At 25.1% G+C, this 25,157-nt stretch overlaps 2 protein-coding genes across 4 annotated transcripts; both read left to right on the top strand.

The window, feature by feature from the left end:
- Positions 1–4,781: 4,781 nt before the first annotated feature.
- LOC113549587 (innexin inx3-like) lies at positions 4,782–12,488 on the top strand. Its single transcript, XM_026950964.1, has 4 exons — positions 4,782–4,938; positions 8,771–9,099; positions 9,604–10,086; positions 12,396–12,488. The coding sequence occupies exons 1-4, from the start codon at positions 4,782–4,784 to the stop codon at positions 12,486–12,488; spliced, it is 1,062 nt and encodes a 353-aa protein (XP_026806765.1).
- A 1,855-nt stretch (positions 12,489–14,343) lies between these two features.
- Positions 14,344–21,138, top strand: LOC113560400 (probable citrate synthase 2, mitochondrial). Of its 3 annotated transcripts, none has more exons than XM_026966255.1 (7): positions 14,344–14,499; positions 14,595–14,671; positions 18,245–18,403; positions 18,482–18,868; positions 19,559–19,894; positions 20,055–20,363; positions 20,617–21,138. In XM_026966255.1, exons 2-7 carry the CDS (start codon positions 14,624–14,626, stop codon positions 20,794–20,796), a joined length of 1,419 nt encoding a protein of 472 aa, XP_026822056.1. In that variant the 5' UTR covers positions 14,344–14,499; positions 14,595–14,623; the 3' UTR covers positions 20,797–21,138. The 3 variants fall into 3 exon arrangements, with proteins under 3 accessions (XP_026822056.1, XP_026822058.1, XP_026822057.1); XM_026966257.1 differs by having other exon boundaries at positions 14,375–14,508; XM_026966256.1 differs by having other exon boundaries at positions 14,384–14,515.
- Positions 21,139–25,157: the final 4,019 nt, after the last annotated feature.

The following is a 25,157-nucleotide window of genomic DNA, read 5'->3' as shown; positions in this document are numbered from 1 at the left end:
TCTACTGCAGATGGTATATTATATTAATATTTTATAATAAAATGCAATGTCTTGTTTAGACCTTTACTCCTGTTTTTTAAACAAAAGACAATACAATACTACTGTAACTATAATACAAAATACACAACTATTGTAATATATTAATAATATGCATGTATATTAATACCTATGATTCGGTACTTTTTATATTCATATAGATAGACAACGAACAAAGTCGCAGTTAGAATTGAAAAATCAATAAAATTACTCAGATAAACAATAATTGTTATTTCGATGATCTGCTGCTATTTTTTACAATAATATCAATAACATAATTTCGTTTTCTATTATTTTATCAAAAATAAATTATAAATTATAATTTTATTGGATAGCAATAAATTAATTAAATAGGCAATCGTACCAATTATCATTTATCTGTATAGCTATAATATAATATACAAGGTGATAACTCATAAATATTAAGTTATAATTTATATCTGTTCAATCTAATAAAAGTAAATTTAATCCATAAAGGTCTATTTTAAAGATCATAGGGACTAATTTAAATAAAAAATTATATTTTATACATAAATTTGCTCCATAATCAAGCATAATTGTGGGTGTAGACTATAAGCTAATAATAATAATCAATAATCATATTGCTATATTATGTTCCAGCAGTTTGACATTTTGTTACCAACTATGTTATGATTTATGTATTATGTTACTTACAGGTGAATTTGTTTGGAAAAATCTTATAAAGCCATCCAAGTCTTTTTTTAGTTAATATGACATTATTATGAATGCATATTATTAATTAAGCGAAAAAAAATTTTAATTACTACAGCTCGGATTAAAAAATTGTATTTATGATGATTTGAGAACTTTAACATATGGACTTAACCCTTTACTGCATGACAACTTAGATTTTTGTAAAAAAATTCTAGCTTGTGTAAAATTTTACCGTTATTCCAAACAGTTTCTACCAGATCACTAAAATAAATAGTCTAAAAAATCAGTTATTGTTTTTATTTTATTTTGATATAGAGTTACATTTTTTTTAATTTTCAAAACGTTTAATAGTTGTACAAATTGTTTCACATTATTAATATTAATACACTTTTTAATATATTAATATAATTGGTTACTTAAACTTATAATGACAAATAAACTAGTTTAAGATTATATCTTTTTGAAATAGATTTATGTTTTTTTCAACAATTTTTAATTTGATAACATAACATTTTACTTCAACTTCAATTAAAATAATGTAACATTTATTTTTCATAAATTATTTTTATATTCGATATTAATAAAATATATTCTCATGCTAAAAATTATATTCTATTTTAATTATTATTATTAATTCATAAAACAATAGAATTCTTGTTTAATATTTATTTTATTAAAAAATGAGTTGACTTGTTTTTAATTAATACAATCAATTCACATATTAAACTGAAACTGTGATTATCATTAAAAATATTATATTATAAATATTTGTTATTATGTGATTTTTATTACCGTTAACCTATACTTGTATTTTGAATATTTAAACAACTATAAATTATAATAATATTTAAATGTGGACTAATGATGATTGATGGTTCAGCCAGATTTGAAGTATTGCTCTAATCAATAGAACAAAGAAATGTTGATTATTTGTTTATTTTTCATAAACAACCAACACTATCACCGAATGGTGAAATCAAGTATGACTACAATACTTAAGTTACTTCCTGAATTCATCATACTCACCAATAATTTGGGCTTCAGCATAGTTTTGAACTCCCAACTCTTTTAAATCATTCCATGCATATTTAAATTTATATTTTTGAATAGCTACTTATTTTTTCTATTTGTATTTATTAATATAATTGTATTATAAACTTAAATTTGTATTTTAAATAGATGACGCCGTAGAATGTATATTTTTAATGTTTTCTTCAATTAGTACTAAAATAAACTCGAAATATTTCACCATCGGAAAAATTTAAGAGTTATAAAAATCAGGATAGTTTACAATAAACCTATTAAGAGGGCGTAACACCACTGACATCCGCATATGTTGTCTTCGTCTTACAAGTACGTAACATTATAGTAAATTTAAGCTCAGCAGATCACGTTTAGCGCTGTTAGTTTAAAAATTAGAGTGAGTCGACCTATTATGAAGCTTAATTGGTAAGAACATTATTTGTATTTTGTATGTTGGTTTTTTACGATTATTTAGTTTTTAAGTGAGTTATGAGAGGTGAGCATTTTTAATTTATCCTATATTATAAACACATAACTTGCTAAAAAATTTAACTATCTTAAAAAACGAACACACAGACACTGATAATGTTTTTACCATCAAGTTTCATAATAGATCGATTCATTCTAATTTTTAAACTAACGAAGCTAAATGTGGTTTTCTGAGCGTAAATTTGCTATGTTGCACACTTGTAAGACGGAGACAATAAATTCTGGTGTTGCGGCCTCTTAACCATAGAGAAGATAAAATTATTTATAAAGTCTGTGACATTATTTATTCTTTTTCTAAAAAATAACAATGAGCGTCCATGGCTAATATTATAGGTACATCTATAAGTTAGTAACTACATTACATTTTATTTTTTATAAAATTTTCATATTCTAATATATTACTTGCTTCGAAATTGTACAGTTCAATAAGATATCATTCTATCATTCTTTTTATATAGTAGACTTCACATTTTTATGTAGGTATATTTAAATTTGATAGCCAAAATATTTTACGTTAAAACAATAATAATTTTCTTTTAAAATTTTATATTTTACTAGAGTTTTACTTTTTGTGTAATGATTACTAATTTGTAGTACTTGTCTATAATAATTCAATCCTTTGTAATGTAATTATAATCATAATTTGCTGAAAATTTTAATTAAAACTAAATTTTAGATAGTAAGTGATTATACAACGTCTATCTAATTACCATCACCTTATGAGATAGTAAAAATGCTTCGATCTTTCACACCCTTTGGGGATGGTTTTTGGTAGCGAATTGCATCTAGTGACTGGTAATCAGTAAATTCTTAGTACTTTTCAAAATCACTAGGAAAAAAAAAGAAGTAAAGTATAAGTGGTTAATCGTTTTTACTCGTATACATCAAAACAACAAAATCAATTTTGCGGGTAAGTAGTATCTTGTCATTGAGTGAGTTAAGATAATGTTTTTATCATATTTGAATTCAATATAATAAATAATTATTTTACTAACTATATTTTATGATATTGTATATTTGTATGACTATAATAAATTATTTTTTGCTGAAAACATTGCATTTTAAAATATCATTATGTGTATAATAAATATAAATATAATAATATAGAAACGTTAAAGTTCTGTATCCCTACGAACATATTTTTTTAACTAATTAATGAATATCGTTATACATAACTTTTTTTATTTATTTAAAGGTATATACAATCTATTCCCTAAGGATCGATAAAAATATATGATAAAAAATAGCATGATAGAAAGAGATACCCTATAACTATTGTTATTAATTAATTTTTTTATTTATTATTAATTTAAATTTTTAACATTAAATTTTAAGTAGGTCACGACAACAGTACCTTTTGAGCTTTCTTGTAGAATTATATAACAAAGTTAAATATGAGAGAGTTGATATGAAGGGCGTCAGTCGTTTCTGCCGAAACCCTTGATTTTCGTTTCCACCAAATCTATTTTTATCTACCTGTCTAAATTATAGTTGGAGAACCATTTAAAGTTACATAAGAAATTAAAATTTCATAAAAAAAGTCATTTTTTATATAAAATTTGAAGAATTAACATAAGACTCCTTATATAAGCTTTTTACATAAACCAAAAAAAAAAAAATTATGGGAAAGTTACCTTAATTTTGTATAGACATTAAGTTCAAATTTTTATAAAATACATCAGAATTATTAACATTTAAAAACTATTTTGAAGTTAACAATTTATAAAATATTGAATTTTTTAGCTAAGACTTAAAAATTGTATACAAAGTTGAATTTAAGTGGTTCATACTGAAATCAAAAAACCTAAAAAATATATAAGTACCAATACAAAATAACACATATAAATTATGAATAACGTTGTTAATTATTTTGTTGTAATAAAAACATTATTAGTATTTCATGAGGACTTAAAATTTTCACTAATTTCACGACTTGAATAAACGCAATGATATTTTAGATTTATTTTAATATATTTTCTATTTATACCATGAACCTCTTCATACTGTTTACAGTAAGATGGTATTAACTCAAAAATTAATTTAAATTATATATTTTAATATAAATATATATTATAATAAATAAATAATAATAATACGTTGATGTAAAATGCAATGTTTTCATCAAAAATTAAATTACCCTAACATTAATAATTAAATAAATTACTTCATTAGCTATATCAGCTATATCAAAAAATATTAAATTCAAGTTAAAAAACCCCATCACAATGACCCGCTCAATACTCAGTACTTATTTTATAGTGATACTCACTTACCCATATTTTCAAATTTAATATTTATAGAATATTCAATGACTTAATTCTACTATGAATAGAAAAACCGTCTTATTATTATTAGTTATTAGTAATTAATTATATAGCATGTAATTTAGTTTATAAATTAATAAATATTCTGCTTTATATTCTAATACATAAGTCACTTAGGTATACATAAATACACTTTTCAATCCATATCTAATAATTTATGTTTTTACATTCACAGGAGCCGTATAAAATATATTTTATAAAAAAACTATACAAATAAGATATTAATCAGAAGATATGATTTCTATCTCGGCATTTGATATAATAGCAAAATCGTTTAAAGTACGTAATGATAAGCCTGCGATCGACAATTATATATTCCAATGCCACTACAAACTAACCACCAATATTTTATTAACGTTCTGTCTCTTGATTACATCAATCAATTTAATAGGTTAGTACTTATTTAAAAATGATTAAGACTAAATTTAAAATAAAATTATTTTAACAATACCTTTAACAGTATGAACAATAAATTATCGCTCAACTTAGAACCTAAAATAACATTTTATACAATAAAAAAACATCAACATGATATATCTAAATACAATATTATATTTATGGTCGTAACAAGGATTTAGAAGTTATAGTAACTTAAGTCTAAAAAAATTAAAGTTACTAATGGAGTAAAAATGTTCTTTGTAACCATCAAATAATTCTAACAATAAAACATTGATATATTTTTATTCTATAATAGTAACTAATAAACACATGTAATATTTTATAATTGTATACGCCTATAGTTAGAAGTGAATATTTTTAAAATAATTTTAATGTTATTCTTTTTTTGTGTTTAGTATAGCTACAGAATTTACCTTATGTACATTTTAATTATTTTCATATAAGCAAAAATCCTATCATATTTTTTATTGTCATATTACGTAACTTCTATTGTTTCTAATAAAAATTGTAATGACGAATAATCATATAATATGTGTTTATTGATAATGCTTATGTACATCCAAAATATTAATAAATATTAAATATTATATAATTCATAATATTAACTATTATAGTATTATACATATGAAATGGTTGACAGTTTTTTTTCCAAAGACACTAAAAGTATCTGTTGTGTAGCTAAGGCCCCCCCTCTAATCACACCGATGGTTATATTAGAACTATATCATACTCATTATATAAAATTACAATACACAAATACTTCAATAAATAGGTAGATATATAATATTATTATTATTAATTAGAATAGTAAAAACAGCTATAGATACTCGTAAGTTATAAATTTGGAGAAATCTGAACGTTTTTAAAAAAAAAACAGTTCAACTTAATTTACGCTTTTGGGGAAAAAAACATAGACATACATTTATGTTGTTATTTTTAATTCATAAGCTATTTGGTAAATAATGAGTTGAGAAAATTTAATTTCGACTATATTATAGTCTTAAAAAAAAATCGTTTATTTAAAATTGTTTACAAGCTATGGGAGTTTTCCGAGTGCGTCCCGAAATTACCCTTTTTTAATGTTCCGAGTGCGTCCGAAACAAAGTATTACCTAAGTCAGTGATCTCAAACTCAAATTACCTACGGGCCATATATTTTTTCAAAAATAATTCGTGGGCCAAATTTTAAGTGTCATTTTTATACTTATACACTAAAAACTAAAGACAAAATGAAAGCAAAGATACATAAAAAATCCATTTATCTAAATGTGACTTAATATATTACGAAATTACTTTTATTATAATTACTATTACCAAAAATATTTATAAAAAATATAAACAAGGTAGTTGTTTATATTTTACTTATTATTACTATAAAGTTATCATTGAAAACATTTGATGAACATTAACTATAAAAAATTTTAATTAAAATTTAAAAATAGATAAATATTTAATAATTTTTATTTTTGAGCTGCACTTGAAACTTGACATCTTTTCTTTTGTACCAAGCCGTCTATATTTGCGCAAAAATTTCTTGATGCCAAATGTAAAACAGATTGTAGTTTGATATTTGAAATTTGATTCCAACTTTTTGATTTATTTAATTTTATGAGAGAAAATAATTGTTCACATACATTAGAGCTACCAAACATGGATAAAAAATTAACAATTTTAACAATTTTTTTTTCTATTTTTGTTCAAAATGTATTTTTATTGTGGACCACATAGAAAGGGTACGCGTGCCACTTGTGGCCCGCAGGCCGTATGTTTGAGACCACTGACCTAAGTTCATCTCAAGAAAAAAAGGTCATATTTTTGTCTTTTGATATAGCTTTAGTGCGTCCCAGTTCATTTAGAGGTATCCAATTGATCAATCATTATCGAAGTTAAAATAAAATGTCTCCATTTCTAGTGCTTCACAATCATAGCAGTACAAATTAAGCATCTATTGAGTATTATAGTTATAGATTTAAACGGACGTGGACCAATTGCGTTTAAAATAAAGTTTTCCAATTGTGCTTGTATTCAAATTTGCCTACTTTCAGGTATGAAAATATTGTTGTACAATCTAATTCCATCAACATCAACATCAACAATCTAAAATGCTTGAAAATTAAAAACTTATTTATCGATCAATTGCTTACTGGTTAATGTGATTGGTTATAATATATTTTAAAAAAGTATCAGGAATTTTATAAAACGTTGTTATTATTACGCAAGTAAAGTAACTTGTTGAATTTGAAGAAAAACAATTATTTATTTATTTATTTATATTATATTATGTACATATTAACACTCGCCAAAAGATCGGTTAGTGTATATATTTATGATATAATTATAACTAACTAATAAGTTTTCTTTAGGACCTAAAGTTTAGGTATTGTAAAATGTTTTGAGTGCAATTTTGCCTATTGGTCTATCGACCCTTAAATGTATAGAGCACAATTGGTATAAAAAAAAAGTAATTTTAGGCGTAATTGGTAAACTGTTATTTTAATCACCATATTCGAACGTCAAATCTGTATCTTAAAAGGTTTATTTGATTATTAATTTTTTAATATAATTTATAATTTAAATATAGGTACCTATAGCGTGAAGTGTGAATCGAGGACGCATCAGGTTATTTAATATAATTTTTCGATATTATTACGGACGTACTCAGACTATGAAAAAGGTAAAAAATAAAAACGGGATATCCCCCAATCTGTACTAGTATGTACAATGAGTTAATTTAATAAAAATATCTACAATGTACATAGAAGAGTGAATAAAACGTGGAAGCGTTTCAAATTCAAATTAGAAACGTCTGAACATGAGTAATTAAATTAATAATAGAGAGAGGGTTAAAAATATACATATGTAATAAGAAGATCTCTAGGCTATTTACGTCTTAGACGTTTGATAATTTTACCTGGAAGTTGAATGAAATAATAGCGAACGACGAAGCTGTTAAAATGATGTTTCATTCTGGAATAGAGGCGTGAGTAACACACTAGTACGTGGAAGCTGTTTTGCTTTATGTTAGAAATTCTTATATTGTTCTGCATAATAAAGTATGAAATATAAATATAATGTATAAAACTAAGTATAGAATAATTATATAAACTAGAGTCTATAAGCAATAAGCATAGATAGTAGTAGTACCTGTATATAATATTTTAGTAGGTATTAAAACTTAGCTAATAGCTATTATAATAAACTGTTAATTACCTAAATAAATATACAATAATATTAATTATCTCCATGGACTGATAGATTTTGCAATATTTTAATTTATATTTATTAGTTTTTCTGAAAACAAATATTGTATACATTATGTTATTTTAAAATTATAAACAAACCATGTCTACCAAATTATGAAATTTTATTTTTACTCCAAATACTTATACCTACCTTGTAAGTTCCTCTCTTATATTAACTATAATTTAATATATTATATAATTTTGTAATGTGTTTTAATAATATTAACTTTATACTATAGCTTATAATATGTAGATTTGCTACCTAATGATGTCAATTACGTTCAACGAATGTAAACTAAATTCCTAGGTAGTTAATGAAAAAATTCGTGTATTTATTATAATATTATAGGTATATTGGTTGTAACATGTAAGATATGAAACATATTTTTTTAAATTTCTGGTAATATAACATATACTTAACAATCTAACTTATATTAATAATTTTCAGCCTACAGAATGTTTGTTAACTTAATAATACTTAAAATAAATTTATCATTATACCAAAATAATTATTAGGTAGATAATAAAATAAATAAATATTAATATAGTATTTATTAATTATTTTGTTTTTATGTTTATAAAGGAAATCCTATAGAGTGCATAACGAATTTATCAAAAAATACAGAGATGCATAAAGTTATAAACAGTTATTGTTGGATATCAAATTTATACACATATAATAGCAAACCAGAATTCAGCCTACTTAATATAGAAAATAACAAAAAAAATATTAGGTCCCATTCATATTATAAATGGGTACCATTTATGCTATTCTTTCAAGCTCTGACATTTTATGTGCCCCATTGGATATGGAAAATATGGGAAGGAGGAAAAATACGTATGATCACAAGTGACATGCGTGAATTTTGTACGGGTTCTGATGAGTCAAGACGTTTAAAACAAAATAGATTGGTTTGTATTTTGAACAAAAAAGTAAAAAACAAACACACACTATATAGTCCATAATAATTAATATATTTAAGCCATAAAGATAACGTATCGAACATTTTAATTCACTAACTTTTACATTATTTTATAATTGCTCAACATTTTCTAAAATATACCTAATATTTAACCTTACATTTTAACTATATTTTAAATTTTATAAAAATGATTAAATTTCTATATAACAATTAATTATTCATTAATTTAACCATATTTATCATCGTGAGAATCTTAAATATATACTTATTATACATAGATATAATTTCTTTATAGACTTACAGTCTATAGCAAATTAATTAATTAATTTTCGAATTAATTGTATCAATAATGTACAAACAACTTTAAAAAATTATAACTTTCAAGATAAATACATTTTCAAAATACAATAAATAGAAGAATTTTTGAACATGTTGTATATAATTTGAAATGTTATATTTTTATTAAAATATAACAATGATTTTTAAATTATAGGTACAATATTTCATCGAGAGCTTTCATACTCACAGTACTTACGCATTTGGTTATATTTTGTGTGAAATAATAAATATATTCAACATTAGTTTCAATATTTACATTACTCATAAGTTTCTTGATGAATCATTTTTAACCTACGGAATCGAAATGTTAAAATACTATCAACATCCTAATTACGAGTTTAATCCAATGGAAGTTATCTTTCCTCGAATAACAAAATGTAATTTTTTCAAGTATGGGCCATCTGGCACTATTCAAAACGTAGATGCTATGTGCATTCTCTCTCAAAACGTTTTAAACGAAAAAATATACTTATTATTATGGATTTGGTTTTTAATACTTGCTATTATATCCGTATGTACATTGATCTATAGAATGACTATAATTACACAAATAGTTATGAAGACAACAGTATTGATAAACATTTTCAAATTCACAAATGATAAACAAATCATTTCAATGTTAACTAATAAATTTCAAGTACGTATAATTAATTATTTTATTCTTTAAATAGATATTATTAAGTAGTTAAGTAAAATATGATATTTTTTCTTCTTAATCACCTTTTGGAGCAGTAAAAAAGCTTCGATTTCCAAAAATGAGATGGTTTCTGAATGTAAATTGGATTTAGTTTGTACTCCGGAAGGTCAAAAATTAATAATTTATAAATATACATTTTATAATTGGGAAAAACCGCAAATCTATTTTTTGATAAAATCGATTTTGTTTTTGATATAACTCAAACTATAAATACTTTAAATTTACACTAAATGTTTATACTATCATTTTATATTTACAAAAAGTTTCCAAAATATTTTGACTATTTAGGTATAAACATGAGCAATTTTCAATGTTTTTTTTTAATTTTTTCGGTGTGAATGTTAATTAAAAATTATTCGCTGAGTAAAAATGCTTGAAAATATAATACAAAGTTCCTCATAAGTTTTTCTTACTTAAACCATAAAATCTAAAAAAATATTTTAAGATAATTATTTTTTATAGACATTTTAAGTTAGACGAAATTACTTTTTAACAATAAATAACAATGTTGATTATTTTGTTCGAATTTAAAAACATATTTGAGGAACTTAAAAGGCTATATAATACGTATATAACATTATTATGAATTTTACAATACATATTACGTAATGACATTTTTGATTTATTTAATGTATTATGAATCTATTTTTACTGTTTATAGTATATACAGAAAAATGTTATTACATTTTGAGTTATATAAGTTGATAGACAATGATAATTTAGTAGGTATAAATATATATTATCATAATAAGGAAATATTTATATAATAATTAATGTAATATTTGTTAAAAAAATTATATCAACATACAGTTGTAGGGACTATAAGTAAAATGAATTACTATATTGAAAATATAGCTATATATTAATAGCTATATTGAAAAAAAAATGGGAGATGGTATTTTGCGCCAATTGTATTACTTATAATTTGCGCCATTAATAGGTATATTTAAGTACGTATTTAATTTGCGCCAAAATATAAAAATATACCATGTATTTTGCGCTACATCTAAACAATAATTTTGGTAATTTACTTCACGTTATAAAACGAAATTGAATATCAGAATATATAATCTGCGTTACACTTTTAACTCTAACTGTTGAAATTTACCAACTGATAAATTTACTAATATTGCATCGGCTGTATGATATAACGACTCATGCCTAATCTAGTCTAGAACAATATTGAACAGTAGTATCGTGATATTTACAGTTTTCCAGATATTAATCGCGTGTGCATCCTATAAAAATAACTATAAAAATGAACTTGATTGATCAACCAATAAAAATACAAAAATATGTTAATCTCAAAACACATTGTTTAATTATTTAAAAGTGGCGCAAATTACAATTTCTGAAGGTTCTAAATGGCGCAGATTACATAAAGCGCTTTTATTTAGTGATATGTGTCGCAAACTACCAAAATTAATTTTTAGATGCGGTGCAAATTACATAAATATATATATATATATATTTTTTGGGGGGGAGGATTGTTTTTACGCAAATTTCATATATGTCAAAAAAATAATAATAATATAGGTTGTCCGTCTACGTTCAGAATCGTTGTTTATATACAATAGTATATCATCGAATTTAAATTTAAACCATAATAGTGATCCAATTGACACCTAATGTACAGCAACAGTAAAGAAGTACCTACTCGCATGTTGTCTTCCCTTTTTTTTTTAAATTTCTTTTGATTTTCAGAAAATCCATTATTATGAAAAAAATTGATAAACTTTTAATACTAAATTTTTAATATTTTTGTATAGTTAATAAAAATAATTATTACGTTTTCAGCGTTTACTAAGCTGGCTGAACAATCAAAATTATAAAAAATAATACAAAACCAAAATATTTATATGAAAAGGTCCTCTCCAAAATAAATAGAATATTTTCGTATTATATAATCTGTTTAAACACTCATATATTATTATTACTGTTATTTTACTTAACTAAAATTATTTTAATTTGTATTTAATAATCTTATTAATTTCGATATACTATATATTTAAATAAGTACATACAATTCCACTACTATTTAATTTTTTTTCGTTAAATATATATGGTACATATATTATCATACTAATCATAATTATTACATGTTTACCAATCAACTACTATAGAAAGATTATATTGTAATAAATAATAACTAATAACTATATTAAAACCTCTGTTCATCACATTATTATTAAAATTTTAAAATTTTAAATATAATTTCAATCTAATCACAAATACTTTTTTATTTTTAGGTAGGAGATTATATACTCCTTAATTTCATTGAAAAGAATGTAAATTGTATTCAATTTAAAGAAATAATGGAAGAAATATGTACACAAGTTTGAATTTATAAAACTTTAATGAAACTCACTTGTCTTCACATAACTTAAATTTAAAATATATATTCAAGACTTTATATTAGATAATTGTTTAATTTTTTAATTAGAGTTACTTGTGTTACTTCCGTATTTACATACAAATGAATATGATAAATAAATCAATATGACTGTACCTACTACAGACAGATAAGCCCACCGAGACACCAGGATTTTCCCGGTGGACTACTACTTAAATTAACGAAAATGGGCCAATGAAAAATATCTGGATTGAAAATATCTGGACCTTTTGGATATGATCATGTGGACCACTAGATTTTATTTTCCCGTGCCGGTCAGATTATGCCTATCTACCACGATACCTACATAAAAATGAAGGTTTGGTCATCGAAATCCTTCAAAAGTACCCCTACCGCTTACAAAAATCATTTTTATATGTATTTAATATTAAAAATAAAATAAAACAGTTATTAATTACTATTAAATTAAGTTAGTATTTAAGTAAATAAATACCAAGTTGATATTTCGTAAATTTATAAATGCAATTTGTGTCACACTATAGCTAAACATTAAGTAGATACTAAGAATTATTTGAAATACCTCCAAAAAAGGGGTAAATATCTGTTTAGTTTAAATTTAACAAAGTTTAAGACAGAGAAAATCCATGATTTAATACTGATATATTTTTGCGAGCAACCAAGTGCATGGCAACAGCAACAATATTGATAAAATAAAACTAATCTAAATTATTTAGGAAGTCGTAAACAAATTGAGTTATGAGCTTATGACTCACAAGCGATACACAGCACTTAAACAAGTTATACATTTTCAATATCGAATATAAAATAATTATTGATTATACAAATTATTTTTTTTATTTATGAATACATATTTATATTTTAATTTGCTAATACCTAATATCTATTTATATGAATATTTTTTTTAAAAGCATTCTATACATTTTTTAGCTGATCAATATAAATACAATGTATTCTAATCATTATAGTTATTTTAAAAATTATTCAAATTTCATTTTTTCATGATATGTATTAATTTACTAAATTTAATAATATTTATTTGGATTTTTTAAATAGTTAACTGTATACATACGATTTTCATGGGTTGAGATCACAATATTCACAATGCAGTTTTTGTCTACGTAGTAGTTGCGAGTTTTGCGATCATATATAACACTAACAGTGGTCAGTGTATAGTGTATACAAATTACTATTATTTTATTTTATTTTAATTAATTATACGGACTGAGCCCTTTTACATTACATTTTACATATTTGTGATAATAGAAAAAGTTACAATAAAAAAGATTTGTTATTTGAAAACAATATACATGTAAACAATTATAAAAATGTATGCTTTAAATATATATACAAGAATTACTTAGTAAATCGTCGAAGGCAGGGTCTGCATTGGCAAACGACATAAGGCGTCTTAGAGGTTCATTAACCATATAGTTGGTGGTGGCGTGTGGGATATTAGTAGGACTTTATTATGAAGTACAGTAAAGTTTAAAATATTCACAGTGCTTTAGTACTTACTACTTATTAGTTATTTGACATTATTTATCATTATCAAGTACCCACAGGCCACAAGGAATTATTATTTTCAATTTCGTTTTGGTTTGGAACGGTTACATTAACTACCGTAATCGTTTGTGCCGACATTTCGGGCACGTTCCAGTGGTCACACTGGTGAAACCGATAGCGAGTATCGTAACGATTCGTGACGTCGTCACAGTGTCATACTTGCGTATGGATGATGTGTCGGCTACACCGGAACATAGGGAAGGGCATCCTACCGACCTATCTCGCTCACCGCTGCCACCGCCGCCGCCGCCAGGATCGTAGTTAACTGCTTCAAACCAGAACCCCCGACTCCGCAATCCGTTCTCCATTCTGCCTTTTGACGACCGACTCGCGCCGCAGCTCAACGCCATTTTACCGCTCGCTCTGCCGACTGGTGCGCATGTTCGAAACCAAACACGCTTTGATTACAATTTTCTGTACGTATTGTACGTGGTGTGTGGACGAAAACTAGATTTTTGAATCACGTTTAGCCGTTGTTTTTATTGATTTGTTTTTTGAAATTCATTTTTAGAGCTTCTTCGACACTACCCAGCCACAAAAATGAGCCTGTTCCGTACGACCGCCTCCAGAATCTTGGAAATCAACCAGGTACGTTTAGACAGAGAATTGACCTATAGAAAGTTCGAAAGGTTTCGTTTACAACCCTTTTTCAGTTTCCCTCCCTCCCACCGTGATTCGCGTTGTTTAGATGCTGTCCCCGTAGCGACTTTACCAATTTTTCTGTATTTTCTGATAATGAATATGTCGATAAACTGAGTATTTTAATGTTTCTAAAATTTGTGAAAATAAATTTGATTTACCTCAGATTTTATAATGTTTTAATATTATATTCACTGGTGTCTATATAGCGTTTATTTTTTCATTTTACCAAAATTTCAAGTACGTGACTGTTGCCCTAAATGATGTGCTAATTGCTGGATAGGTTATCTTACCTTCCTATTACCTATGTCTAGGTAGTGTATGTCAAAGTTAAGATTTGGTGGGGGAGATTCCTTTTATGAGTGAGTTAAAAAATTTTTTTTATGACCTGTGTTATCAATACACAAATTCAACCTAACAGTTTCGAGTTATTAGGTAATTATTATATAAATGACCTCCATCAACCTTGAGATGGTTCCGTTCAAACGGTATTAAAAAATTGGCAACATATGCTAATTTATTTTTTATTTTAATATAATGAATGGAAGTTGCTTACATTTTTGGGACCATATCCAATTTTATTTTTTAGATATTGGGTCATGGTTGAATAATTATTATTTACCAATTAGGTACCTATTAGACACTTATTAATTTAACAATAATTTAATTTTGAATAATGTGAAGATAGGCAGATATTTATTTTAGTTTTAGTAATTTTTTATTGCTATTTTTTGATCATTTTATGTCATTACTTTAACTGTAACCAGAGTTCAGAATAATTTTAATAAGACTTAAAAAAAATTATGATTAATTAGCCATTTAGTATTGAAAATTCAGATAAGTAACTTCAGAAGTATCCAGCTTAACGTTGGTCTACTACTCCACTCATTTAAACTTTAAGATAGTTGTAATTACTTGTTTAAAATTGAAATTTTAGAAATCATTGTTTTCAAAAATTCAAAATGTAAAAACTTAATAAAATAGTCTTGATAATTTTTGTTACAAGATTTTCAATTTTATTTTTTCGTGGGGAGGTTTTAATATTTTTTTTAGGCTATAGCTTGTTTATTTATTTTTTATTATCTCTAGACTAGATTTAGTATTCTGAAGAAATAATACTATGATAAAAACCATAATAAAACTAGAAAAACACTATTTATGAACTATCCTAATAAAATTTATTAATTGCTTACTTGAGTTAAATATAATTACTTTTAAAAATTGTTATTAACATACTTAGTATACATAAAGTAAATTGTATGATTACTTAATAGCTTATTATAATAACAACCTTAAACAAATCTAAGTTAAACATTTTTAATTAAGTATAATACATTAATACTATCGGTAGATGTATTTAAATAGTTTTATATTAATATATTATTTTGTTTAAGTATCAAATTAAATGAAAACATTTTCTGTAATAAACCTATATTTAACCTAGGGTATTAATGGTGTTATCTTATTTAAATATAGATATTCAATATAGTACTTGTATTATTAAAAATGTTACATATAATTAAATTATTTAATATGCAATATATCAATTATCAGTATAATTATATAAAATAATCAATTGATAATCAAAATTATTTCTTTATTATCTTATCATTTAAAAAAACTAGCCCTTTAATATGCAGGAACCTCGTGGTTTTTTGTATACATATATACATGACCTATTGTCTAATTTAATTTTTGATAATCTAGTAAGCCTCATTAATTTAATATTAAAAATACGCCACGCCTACATATTTTATCTTTGTCTTACAAAAGTACATCATAGCAAATTGTACGTTCTCATTTATCTACTTTACTTAGTTATTTTTAAAGTTGGAGTAAATTTTGCAGGAACGTACGCAGAAAAAAGTTTTTGGGTGTTTTTAAAAATCTGCAATTATTGAAAAGTAGAAGTTTTTTTAATAAATATACAAACAAAATTTATAAAAATTAGGTACTTATACTTAAAATACTTTTTTTAAATACAAACATTGATATAACAAAATTAACATTAAAATTGAATAAATAAATAACCATGCAAAACCCCAAGTATTTCGGGGGGTGTTTGAACACCCAAAACACCCACCTGTGTACGTCCCTGAAATTTAGCATATTATAAAATGTATAGGTTAAATTACTATCTAGGGCATCTTGGAGGCTTTTTATCGATATTTAAATTACAAAGTATTTTAAAAATAAAAGGTAAAAAAGATTATTGATAACAAAAAATTGGCAATATTTTACGTTTGTATGACAGAGATAATACATGTGGATGTGGCATCCTTTAGTGACATACGTGTTATCTGATCACATTATGCATGTGGGGTAATTTTTATGCAATTTTATTAATTACCAAGTGTTAATTATTATATTAGAAATAAAAAAAAATAACTTAACATTTTTGAGATTATAGCTAAAAGATAGTTTACTCATTTCAATATGGAAAATTCACAAAATAATGTAAATATATTTAAAAATTTTTGGGGTAATTAATTATCCCACATATGTCACCCAAAGTTAAAATGACTAAATAATGTAACTATTAAAAAAATTTTTATAAAATTACCACATTTGTTGAACAATGGACTTCTTCTAATTTGTTTTATTATAAATTTAAGTATATTATTTAATTTATTAATTTATTCTTTTAAGCATGGGCGCAACTAGGGAGGAGCTTGGTAGTGCTTAGCACTTCCAAATTTTCTACACTGGTTTTTTACAATATTTGTAAAATTTCTGATTTACTAATTAATAATTGACGAGTATTGACCAGTAAAATTAATAATTTATCAAAATATTATAAATGGAAACTTTAAATACGTTTATTATTGTAGACTATGAGGCGTACAGTATAGGTACACAAATACGTAGAATCAGTAGGTTTTATTTTAAGAGAACGTAGTACCCACATGTGTTGTCTCCATCTTACACACGTACGACATGGCAAATTTTCGTTCACCAGTTTCAGTATTGTACTGTTAATTTGTTATTAAAGTGAATTGACCTATTATACATTTTAAAGATAAGATTATTATCCAGGGCCCCATGTAGCTTTTTAATGTTATTATTATTGTTAAGTAAGTTATGATCATTTTGAAACTGTACATTTTAAAATTATCATAAATTCATAATTGATAGATCGTTGTAGTTAAAGATTACTTGTGAAAGATCTTTTTTTGTAATATGAAGAATGAAAATTGGCTTCAAACAAGCATGCAACAAAATCGTTTTAAAAATCTTGCTTCAATATATTATATTGAAAGAGAAATTACCAATAACATAAATACTGAAAACATTTTAAACAAGTTTGCATTAACTAATAACAGAAAAATGAATTTATTATAACAATATATGAGTATTATGATATTATGTACTATATTATATTAAATTTTTTTTGTGTATAATAATTTTCCTTATCATAAATAATGTGGAGCTCTTATGTTGTACTATAGGTTTTAGCACTCCCATACATTTTACCCTAGTTGCACCCATGCTTTTAAATACAAATTATTAAATACTTGTTAGGTTGCTGCTCCATTATGGACTGCTTCTCGCTCAATGGGATGTTCATCTACCGATCTGAAAACTGTAGTTGCTGAAAAATTAAAGCAGAGTGGAGAGGAAATCAAAGCCTTCAGAAAGCAACACGGATCTACAGTTGTCGGTGATGTAACTGTAGACATGGTAATTAAATGTTTATAATATCAAATTAAATTAATAAAAATATTTATTTAAATATATTAAATGTTTTGATGTGTATAGATGTATGGTGGTATGAGAGGTATCAAGGCTTTAGTTACAGAGACATCTGTATTAGACGCAGACGAGGGTATTCGATTCCGTGGTTATTCTATTCCTGAATGTCAAAAGTTATTACCTAAAGCACCTGGTGGTAGTGAACCTCTTCCTGAAGGATTATTTTGGCTATTGATAACTGGCGAAATTCCAACACCTGAACAAGTTAAATGGGTGTCTAAAACTTGGGCTGAACGTGCTGAATTACCATCACATGTTGTAACCATGCTTAACAACTTGCCAAACACTGTACATCCCATGACACAATTAACATCAGCAGTTGCTTTGCTTAATTCAGAAAGCAAATTTGTGGAAGCCTATACTAAAGGAGTTCATAAGTCACAATACTGGGAAGTAAGTGTACTTAGCTTGAGTTTTTAATCGCTAGTTATAACTTTTAATATTTTATTGTTATTTTGAAAAAAAATTGTAAAACACTAATCTATTGTTTATAGTATTTCTTCATTCTCAAACTAGAAAATATTTGATATAGTAGTAAGAAGGTGAGGGGGGACTGCTATGCTCAATAAAATTTCAGGAAACTTTAAAAAAGCTTCAATGTTTTGTGAATGTATTATATATACATGAAATAAATTTTCATATCATTTGTAAATCAACCAAATAAAATAAAATAAAATCGCCAATGCATATCATCAACTACAAAAAAAACTTTACAATAATTCCTTAATGTTTGTATTTGGTGCAACGTTACTTTTCAAATTAAAACTGTTCCTACTCTCTCCATATTGTTTAATTTTAAAATCATATCATGAAGACTTACTTTTCACTATAAAACATAATACCTTATTATAATTCTTCCTATAATAAAATAAATGCTAGAGTACTCTAATAAAGTACCTGAAATATATTTAACTATTATATAGTATTGAGTAATTAAATTTATGATTAAAAAAAAAAGTTAGAAATTTATAATTAGCAATTAGTTAGATATATAAGAAATGTATATAATATTTTAAATATTTATGTTTAAGTTATATCACAAAATTTTAATTTTATTATAATTATATAATTGTATTGATCTAGTACACATATGAAGATTCCATGGATTTGATTGCCAAATTACCAGTAATTGCAGCAACAATCTACAGAAATATTTATCACGGTGGAAATCAAGTTGGCACTATTGACACTGAACGTGATTGGAGTGCAAACTTTACATCCATGTTGGGAGCTAATACTTCTGAAGAATTTGTTGAACTCATGCGATTATACTTAACCATCCATTCTGACCACGAGGGTGGTAATGTATCAGCTCATACAACCCATTTAGTTGGATCAGCTTTATCTGATCCATATCTTTCATTCAGTGCTGGTATGGCTGGCCTTGCTGGTCCATTGCATGGACTTGCTAACCAAGAGGTGATAATCTTTGATACATTATATTTTAATATTTAATCAAACTTGGGAGTATCTTATAAGTATAATAAACTAATGGTTTTAACATAATATATTATAATATTTAATATATATTCAAAATTACAATTTATTTAAAATAAATAAATATGAATTTCAATTTTAGGTTTTGGTATGGTTGCAAAAATTGCGTCAAGAAGTTGGAGATTCTGTAACCAAAGAACAACTTAAAGAATTCATCTTAAAAACATTGAAGAGTGGACAAGTTGTGCCAGGTTATGGACATGCTGTGTTACGTAAAACCGACCCACGTTACACTTGCCAGCGTGAATTTGCTTTGAAACATCTACCTAAAGATCCATTATTCAATTTAGTATCACAAGTATTTGAAGTTGTACCACCAGTACTTAATGACCTTGGCAAAGTTAAGAACCCATGGCCCAATGTAGATGCTCACTCGGGAGTTTTATTACAGGTGTGTGAACTTACCTAGATGTACAATATAATATATTATATTATACATAATTATTATGTATGTATATTCAGGGTAATTCTTTTATCAAACAATATTCATTATTTCAAAATGTATTAATATTTTTATATAATTTCCAAAGTAAAACAAAATTAAAAAAAAACGTTAATAGTTATTGAAATAATGAGTGTTATATGATAAAATTATCACCCAAATACTGTCAAATTACTTATACATTTTTCATATTATTTTATAGTACTATGGCTTAAAAGAAATGAACTACTATACAGTATTGTTTGGAGTATCCCGTGCTCTTGGAGTATTAGCTTCTTTGGTTTGGGACCGTGGTCTTGGTCTTCCCATTGAACGCCCCAAATCTTTCTCTACTGAAAAGATGAAGGAATTAGTCACCAAACTTTCCGCCAAGGCTGCATAAACTGTGTACTGACAATGATTTTTATTTTTTTCAAAAGAAAATCCTGCACATAACTTATTTTGTTTTAATTTCTTGAAACCCCGTCCAATTAATTTCTTACCTTGTCAATATAATTAAGTCATTATATCCGTTTAAAATTGATAATAGTATATTTCAATTTATTTTTTCATTTTTTAAGTAAATGTTGAATCTAGTAATGTGATTTGGTTTTTCATTTTAAAATTTCCCAAGTACAATATGTGTAATCAAGAATAAAATTCCATAATGCTTTCTCCTGAATTACATGGAGTGTAACATTGCTGTTGTTTATTAGTATTTATAAATATACAATTATTAAATAGATGATAAACTATTAATTTATTAGATATTGTTGGTTGTTTATATTTGACAATGATTTTAGTGCATTGGACAATAATTATTTTGTACATGCTTGTATTGAAAACAATTTTATTGTAAAATAATGAAATTTTGTAGTTTTATAACTGTTCTTTTAAAAATCTATTGTTGATTAGTTATACATAATAACAACAAAATATTAACATCACATCATTATGAATTATAAAATGTTATTTGCTTATAAAATTATAAAGTTTTACTTGTAGTTTTAAATTATAATAATACTTTATTCATGTTTTCAGTAATGAACTTTTTACTATTTAGTAAAACTGTATAGTGATGAATGACATAAACAGTTAAAAATATATGTTTATGCATTGAGATAATATTATTATTTATTAGTTTATAAAACAAATTAATACTAAGCCACACTTTTAGATGGTAAGTGGTTGAATAAGTACATATAGTTTATCAACTTATTGCATATTTGCATATTATACCGGATTGAATGCCTACTTATATAGATATGGAAATATTTTTCATATCTCATATGAATAAACACATAACGTTATTGAATTTGATTTTAATGCAATTTCAATTTACCAAGGAGTATTTTTTATATTCAATTAATTTGTGGATTAAAAAAATGTTAGAGTGCCTACTTCTTTTGTGTAAAGATTTACTAATAAACTTTATCTACCTACAAGGCTATAATGTTTTCAAATTTGAAAATTCTTATTACATTTAACATATTATTAAATTACTTTTTAAATTTAGTATTTTCTATTAACTAACTTTTTGGTAGGTACTACGTACATGATTTTATACTAGAAAATATTACTTATCCAATAGATATTACCATACTATATCACAGCGTTTCTCAACCTTCTTAATCTTGCTACCCCAAAAAAAGATATAAAATATGAGCAATCACTTCGCAACCATCCTCCCTATCTATAAATTTGTATCATATCGTTGGGAAAGCCAAATTTTGAACGAAAGGTTCATTTTGTAAATGGGTGCTTTATTATTTTTCACCACCGCAACCTCCAGCCCGCAGGTTGAGAAACACTGCTATATCATATTCATTTATTCATATAGTTTTGTTAACATATAGAGCTGGGGCTTGGGATGCACCACAATCTCTTTTGCACTATAGTAATCACACACACGACATACGTCACACTGATGAAAACACCTATAACCTATTGAATAATATAAATAATCATAATTTGTACGTTTAAATTCAAATTCATTCAACACGTAGATAATTCGATAGGTATGCTTAAAGAAATTGCCTTTATTGAACAATTGGTATTGACGAAACCACCTTAAATCAATGATGACCTAAACGAATATTTTAATAAATCGGGCGTGTCGTCTTAGTTTTTTAATGTTGATGCAAATAATTGTTTATAGACTGTTTTAAAATCGTTACAAATTTATCGGACCACAATATGCAGTTGACAAAATTAAGGCTAGGAAAAGTAGAAAGTTATTGTATTAAGCTATTATATTAAATTAAATATTCCAAAAGATAGTAAGGTATTTTAAGTTCTAATAAATTTAAAAACACCGAAAAGAAAAAAAATTGTATATACCTAGCTGTGCATATTTTATAAAGATGTACTTTTTTTCATTTAGGGACAATATAAAATGTTAAACTATTTATAATGATGTTATCATCAAAATATTTTTGTATGCTAACGAGTTTTATTATTGTTGACAATCACTAAACACTGATAAAATATCTGACGAGGAACTTTCCGGTTTTTTTTTTTTAATAGTTTTCAACGACTTGTAGTGGTGTAGTCGGTTTGCAGGTCATCACTTTAGACTATTACGTGTACACGCGTTAGTCTCGTCGCTTTTACCTACTTTGTAAAATCGTGTTTTCAGTATTTTTTTTTATATATATACTTATTGATTAATATAAACACATTTTGTTGTACATTTAAAACGTACAAATTTACTTTTTATTTATATATTTATTTTTTTTTACGTATTACACAATTTTAACTGCATATTTATTATTTGTATTCATCAGGTATCTATCAATTTTTTGTACATAATTTCATAATTTTCAGTGAGAAAATTCACTGAGTCCTACTTATAATTAATATAGAATAATAAATAACTTATATTAGATAGGTTATGAGATTTAAGAGGACGCTATACCCGCATGTATTGTCTCTGTCTTATACACGCGTTATATAGTTAAAAACTGTTTTGCGCGTGACAATTTGACTCCCTCGATATTTGTATCAAAATTACCAAAATTTTAAATTGCATTGAGAAGAACGTTACCTGTGTCGTAGCGTTTAAATTTTTTTGATAACATGAATGCAATCAAAGTTATCGGTTTGAGAACTTTAGGTTTTTTTCATTTAATTATTAAAAATTATTGGTTACCACTATCAAAAAAATTAAAACGCTACGACACAGGTAAAGTTCTTTCTTCTCAATGCGATTTAAAACTTTGGTAATTTTGACATAAATATCAAGGGAGTAAAATTATCCCGCGCAAAACAATTTTTAACTATGTTACGCGTGTATAAGACAAAGACAACACATGCGGGTATAGCGTCCTCTTAAAATGTAAATTAATAGGAATGCTATTTTATTGTTCTTTAAATCAGTTCAAATAATCAATAATTATTTGAATAATCAATATAAAATAAATCTAATTTTTTCATGAAAAATATACTAGTTTATACATAGATTTATGCATATTAACCGTAAAATAAATCTGTTTCAATAAATACGGTATACTAGTATACACCAAAGTTATACTTATTATAAGCGTAGATTATATACGCACAAAGTTTACTGGGAACCACAATTATGCATATATTTTTAAATTAATACTGAATACTGTAATGCATTTTATGCATTTACTAGAAAATTTTCTATACATATATGTTCTGAAAAAAGTGTATGAACTATGAACATAAAACTATTAATCCGCTTAAATAATATGTCTATTCAGAATAGTTTGAATTCTTCTTTTCTAAAATAACTAGAATCTTAATTGCTTTTAAAAAGGTATAAAATAAACAGTGCAATCGAATAATTGCATGCCAAAAGAATATAGATTGGAATGTTCAAATTGCATGCTCTGTGTAATTTTACTAAATAAAATGATTTAATTTACTTTTTCACTGAAAGAACAGGTTTTTACATTACAATAAAATATATAAATATTAAATAATACGATTGTAATTTAGCTGGCAATCATGGGAATGTATTTTACATTTTTTACGTGATCCTTGTTTTAAATAAATACCTATTGGCAATCGGCTATTATATATAAACTTTTAATACTATAAAATTTGATGTAATTTTTTTTGATATTTCGGGCATAGAATATTACTACTTAAATTTATTATGTAAGATAATAATAATATTATCGTATTGGACGTCATTTATTAAAAATTTAGAAAAGTATTGTTTTATTTATTTTGTTGTCGGAAACGCCATAGATATATGCCAACTTTTCTACATATATAATTTTATTAATTTCATTACCTATTTTGAAATTGCATTATCACTAAACTTCTGTTTTCGAATATTTTCCGACACCTATCATTTAAATTTGAACTATACGCAAATTATTATACATTGTAAAATAACATAATTTTTTTCGTAATTCCATCATCACTATATTCCCCCCTCCCACCGGTAGGAAACCGCTGCATTAAATAGTCAGACGAGTATATATATATATTATTGTTATTTCCTTATTTCCTTTAAAATTCTTCTAGTCCGATTTCAAGGTTACACTATTATATATATATAGTATTGTATTATATATAATGTATAAACAGTATACCTAAATGGCTAACCTAAAATATTATTGTTATTTATATAAGCCTATAATAAAATTTAATAAGACTAGTTTTGTATAATATATATATATTATATCTATAATCTATATTGACACAATGAAAATAAACCGTATCTCCGTGAACACGATTGCTGTGCCCATATAATAATGTATTGAGCAAACGACAAGGATATATGAG

This window comes from Rhopalosiphum maidis, chromosome 1, assembly GCF_003676215.2.
Source record: "Rhopalosiphum maidis isolate BTI-1 chromosome 1, ASM367621v3, whole genome shotgun sequence".
NCBI classification, from domain to species: domain Eukaryota; kingdom Metazoa; phylum Arthropoda; class Insecta; order Hemiptera; family Aphididae; genus Rhopalosiphum; species Rhopalosiphum maidis.
The sequence above is the reverse complement of the archived record's forward strand: the minus strand, read 5'-3'. Positions and strand labels throughout refer to the sequence as shown.

Coding starts and splice junctions, on each gene's coding strand:
- LOC113549587 (XM_026950964.1), top strand. CDS start 4,782: ATGATTTCTATCTCGGCATTTGATATAATAGCAAAATCGTTTAAAGTA. Junction 9,100..9,603: donor GTTTAAAACAAAATAGATTG/GTTTGTATTTTG, acceptor TTTAAATTATAG/GTACAATATTTCATCGAGAG. Junction 10,087..12,395: donor TGTTAACTAATAAATTTCAA/GTACGTATAATT, acceptor TTTTATTTTTAG/GTAGGAGATTATATACTCCT.
- LOC113560400 (XM_026966255.1), top strand. CDS start 14,624: ATGAGCCTGTTCCGTACGACCGCCTCCAGAATCTTGGAAATCAACCAG. Junction 14,672..18,244: donor GAATCTTGGAAATCAACCAG/GTACGTTTAGAC, acceptor AATACTTGTTAG/GTTGCTGCTCCATTATGGAC. Junction 20,364..20,616: donor ACTCGGGAGTTTTATTACAG/GTGTGTGAACTT, acceptor ATTATTTTATAG/TACTATGGCTTAAAAGAAAT.